General features: G+C 47.3%; 1 protein-coding gene across 1 annotated transcript in view; it reads right to left on the bottom strand.

Moving 5' to 3' along the window:
- Positions 1-680: 680 nt before the first annotated feature.
- Positions 681-4,906, bottom strand: part of EAH_00015160 (Trc-prov protein, related) — a gene marked incomplete at both ends in the record, with an annotated part of 4,538 nt that continues 312 nt past the window's right edge. Inside the window, 6 exons of the mRNA XM_013394140.1 lie at positions 681-793; positions 1,192-1,238; positions 1,747-1,871; positions 2,238-2,531; positions 3,077-3,220; positions 3,629-4,880. Of these exons, the coding sequence (XP_013249594.1) occupies positions 681-793; positions 1,192-1,238; positions 1,747-1,871; positions 2,238-2,531; positions 3,077-3,220; positions 3,629-4,880 (1,975 nt within the window). The remainder of the gene's footprint in view (positions 794-1,191; positions 1,239-1,746; positions 1,872-2,237; positions 2,532-3,076; positions 3,221-3,628; positions 4,881-4,906) is intronic.

The raw sequence follows: 4,906 nt of genomic DNA, 5'->3' as shown, positions 1-4,906 counted from the left end.
TGTTGTACAGCATCTCAAAGAAGACGACGCCTACACTCCACCAGTCTACCGAGTAGTCGTAGCCTTCGCCTCTGAAGACAGTAATACTATTACTATTACTATTGTTATTATTAGTCTTATTAGTCTTAGTCTTATTAGGGTTCTTATTGTTAGTGTTGTACAGCATCTCAAAGAAGACGACGCCTACACTCCACCAGTCTACCGAGTAGTCGTAGCCTTCGCCTCTGAAGACAGTAATACTATTACTATTACTATTGTTATTATTAGTCTTATTAGTCTTAGTCTTATTAGGGTTCTTATTGTTATTGTTGTACAGCATCTCAAAGAAGACGACGCCTACACTCCACCAGTCTACCGAGTAGTCGTAGCCTTCGCCTCTGAAGACAGTAATACTATTACTATTACTATTGTTATTATTATTATTATTGTTATTGTTAGTCTTATTAGTGTTATTGTTAGTGTTGTTGCTAGTGTTAGTGTTGTTAGTGTTGTTGTTGTTGTTTTGCTTCATCATACTTGGACTGATATATATACCTTCAATTTGATTTATAAACCCTAATAATAAACCCTTATAATAAACCCTTATAAACCCTTATAATAAACCCTTATAAACCCTTATAATAAACCCTTATAATAAACCCTAATAATAAACCGTTATAATAAACCCTAATCATAAACCCTTACAGGAGTACTTCGGGTGCGGTGTACATGGGAGTTCCGCAGACAGAGCGAAGAAGAGAATTCGTAGGCCGGTGTAAACTCTGCGGTGCTGTAGGGGCAGCAGGGCTTCCAGCTGCACAAACCCTAAACCCTAAACCCTAAACCCTAAACCCTAAACCCTAAGCTAAGGAGCCCTTCTCCCTCAAACCCTAAACCCTAAACCCTAAACCCTAAACCCTAAACCCTAAAACCTAAACCCTAAACCCTAAACCCTAAACCCTAAACCCTAAACCCTAAACCCTAAACCCTAAAAACCCTAAACCCTAAACCCTAAACCCTAAACCCTAAACCCTAAACCCTAAACCCTAAACCCTAATCCCTAAACCATGAAGGGGTTTGTGTGCAGCCGCTGTCTGCCTTAAGCTGAGGCCTTCTCTTTGTGCAGCGAAGGAGCGTGTTTGGGAAAAACAACTAGGGTTTAGGGTTTAGGGTTTAGGGTTTAGGGTTTAGGGTTTAGGGTTTAGGGTTTACAGTTGTGTTCCTGGTGTTTCTCTGAATGATGTAATGAAGCATCAGTGCTGAGTGTAGTCGAAGCAAAACTCGCAGCCACACAACTTCCAAACCCCTCCGCTTCCCCGCTGCAGCAGCAGCAGCAACAACAGCAGCAGCAGCAGCAACAGCAGCAGCAGCAGCAGGAGCAACAAAAGCAGCAGAAGCAGCACATATACTCATTAATATATACATATATATATATATATATCTGAACGTATACCTAAGAGTATAGATATATATATATATATATACATCTATATATATATATTATATATATATATATATACATCTATATATATATAATGTAAATATATATACGACTTTCTTTGGTTTTGTTTGTGGTTTATACCTTCTGCTAATTTGTTTCTTCTTCTCTCGTCTTAGCTCTTTTAAACCCTAAACCCTAAACCCTAAACTCTAAACCCTAAGCCATAAACCCTAAACTCGGGACACCAAGCATTAACCATCAAACCCTGAGGCATAAGCCCTAAACCCTAAACCCTAAACCCTAAACCCTAAACCCTAAACCCTCACTTATAATCTTGAGAAGCGAAGACATGGGGAGCAAAACGAGCGAGGCCAAAGTCTAAGAGTTTTAAATAACCCTCTCTTGAAAAGGCGATGTTGTCAGGCTTTATATCCCGGTGAATAAAGTGCAGCTGCAACAAACCCTAAACCCTAAACCCTAAACCCTTATAAACCCTAAACCCTAAAACCCTAAAACAACCCTAAACCAAAAAACGCAAAAACCCTAAACCCTAAACCACCAATTCTATGCCGAAACCATAAAACAAAACCCTAAACCCTAAATCAACCGTACATTGTACACCCTAAACCCTAAACCCTAAACCCTAAACCCTAAACCCTACACCCTAAACTCGCGACAACTTAATAAACCCCTCCCCTAAACCCCAGCCCTTAACCCCAAACCGAAAACCCTAAACCCCAACCCCTTCCCCCAAACCCTAAACCCTAAACCCTAAGCCCTAAACCCTAAGCCCTAAACCCTAAACCCTAAGCCGTACTTTGTGTATTTCGTTGACCGCGATGACGAGTTGCGCAATATAAATTTTTGTGGTTTGTTCGTCGAAGCGCTGCTTCGCATGCATATAATGCATTAGGCTTCCTCCTTCTAAGAATTGCATCAGCTGATATAAATGCTGTCCTTCTTGCAGGGTTTGCTGCAGCAAAACAACTCCTTTTGCTCCTCCTCCGCCGCTGCTGCTGCTGCTGCTGCTGCTGCTGCAGAGGGCAAGACAGTCTCGCTCTGCAAACTGACGCTCGCGAGATGATGCGCGACTTACACGCGACTTTGGCACCTGCACAAACCCTAAACCCTAAACCCTAAACCCTTATAAACCCTAAACCCTAAACCCTTATAAACCCTAAACCCTAAAGGTATGGATACGCATCCATCCCTTATTTTGCTCCACTTCATAAAATGCAGCGTCACAACAGAGGCCAGAAGTATGAGTATTTGCTCTGTGGTTTAGGGTTTAGGGTTTAGGGTTTAGGGTTTAGGGTTTTTACCTGCTTAAGGGCGAACAATTCTTTTGTTGATTTACGCTGAACTAAATACACAGAGCCGAAACCCCCACGCCCAAGCGTCTGCAGAATAAGCAGCAGCAGCAGCAGCAGCAGCCGCAGCAGCAACACTGAGCCCACAAGGCGAGGTTGAAGAGCTGAGCGGTTTGTCGCTGCAGAAGCAGCACTGTTTGCAGCCGGAGCAGCAGCAGCAACAGCAGCAGCCGCCAGTTCAGCTGAAGCAGGAGCAGCAGCAGACGATCCAGAAGCGGCAGCAGCAACAGCAGTAGCATCAACAGGAGCACCATACGCTGCAGCAGCAGCAGCAGCAGCAGCAGACCTGTATAAAGTTGAAGTCTTTGAGAGACAGCGGCTGTCTCCTTATTTGTAAATGTGTCTCCAACACATCTCCGTAAGCAGCAGAAGAAGCAGCAAGAAAACGAAGTTGGTCTGCAGCAGACAGTGAATTTGCTACCTCCAGCACCTGCAGCAGCAGCAGCAGCAGCAGCAGCAGCAGCAGCAGCGCAGCGGCAGCAACAAGAGCAGTAAAGAAAAGTGGAGCAGCAGCAACAGCAGCAGCAGTAACAACAATAACAGCGGCAGCAGCAGCAACAGTAGCAGCAACAGCAGACGCAACCAAAACATTAGCAGCAGCAGCAGCCGCATTAACAGCAGCAGCAGAAACTGTGTCTATGCCGAAAAGCCCTAAACCCTAAACCCTAAACCCTAAACCCTAATCCCTAATCCCTAAACCCTAAACCATAAACCCTAATCCCTAATCCCTAAACCATTGGCAACAGACCCTCGACCCCCAACCCTAAACCCTAAACCCTAAACCCTAAACCGTAAACCCTAAACCCTAAACCCTAAACCCTAAACCCTAAGTGTTTACTTCGTCAACGATTTGTTGTCTTTGAGTGTAATCTCTTTCAATATCTTTCTTTTTCTGTAAAATTGTTTTTTTAAACTCCAGAACGCGGTCTTGTCTCTCAGCACTTAAATGAGGGGGAGTGCCTTGCTGCTGCAGCTGCTGCTGCAGCTGCAGCTGCTGCTGTAGCTGTAGCTGCTGCTGCAGATCCTGTTGTCGCTGCTGCTGTAGCCCGGGAAGCTGTCGAACCGCTTCATGCTGCTGCTGTTGCTGCTGCTGCTGCACTTCGACCGGCTTTCCCGATCTTGTGGACCGGCAGCAGAACATACTTTCTCCACCCTGTTGCTGCTGCTGCTGCTGCTGCTGCTGCTGCTTCGCCTCAGTTGGAGAGGGTTCGGCGCGAGGGGTTTCTGCTGCCCAACATGCTGCTTCTGCTGCAGTCAGGGTTCCTAGAAAAACTGCTTTCATTACTCTGCTGCTAGGGGTAAGCGCTGCTGCTGGTGCTGCAGCAGCAGGAGCAGCAGCAGCAGCTGCTGCTGCAGCAGGGGTTTCTGGCGTCGTAGTCGTGGTGGGTGTCTGAGGCACAGGAGCAGCAGCTTCTGCTGCTGCTCCTGTTGTTGCTGTAGTTGTTGCAGCAGCAGCAGCAGCAGCAACTGCTGCTGCAAGGTTTAGGTCAGAGGAGGTCTCGCTGCTGCGGTTTGCTGCAGCAGCGAATTTGAAAGCAAGGCCAGTGGAAGCAGAAGCAGCAGATGGTGCTGCTGCTGCTGCTGCTGCTACTTCAGCATTTGCTGGTGCTGCTGCTGTAGGTGCTGCTGCTGCAGGTGCAGCTACAGTTGATGCTGCAGGTGCTGCTGCAGCTGCAGGTGCTGCTGCTGCAGGTGCTGCTGCTGCAGGTGCTGCTGCTGCAGGTGCTGCTGCTGCAGCACTAGGGCACAGCCAAAGCCCCAGCGCGTTGCCGCACCTCCTCAAAACAGCAGAGCTGCTTTGTTTTTCTGTCTCCTCTTTCTTTTTGTTGATGGGAGTTGCTGCTGCTGCTGCTGGTGCTGCTGCTGCTGGTGCTGCTGCTGCTGCTGTTTTTGCTACTGCAGCCCTGCAGGCTGCTTGCGGCGCTACACGTTCAGGAAGCTGAGCTGCTGCTGCTGCTGTTGCCTTGAAGTTGGCTGCTGCAGCGACCTTGTGCTGCTGCTGCTGCTGTTGCTGCTGCTGCTGCTTTTGCTGCTGCTGCCGTCTTTGCTGGGCTGCGCAGTTTGCTGCAGAGTCAACGCACAAGTTGAGGCTATACTCAGGTGTATATGCAGCTCT

This window comes from Eimeria acervulina, genomic scaffold, assembly GCF_000499425.1.
Source record: "Eimeria acervulina Houghton genomic scaffold, Eah_scaff90, whole genome shotgun sequence".
Lineage (NCBI taxonomy): Eukaryota > Apicomplexa > Conoidasida > Eucoccidiorida > Eimeriidae > Eimeria > Eimeria acervulina.
This window is presented reverse-complemented; position numbering and strand designations above follow the sequence as displayed.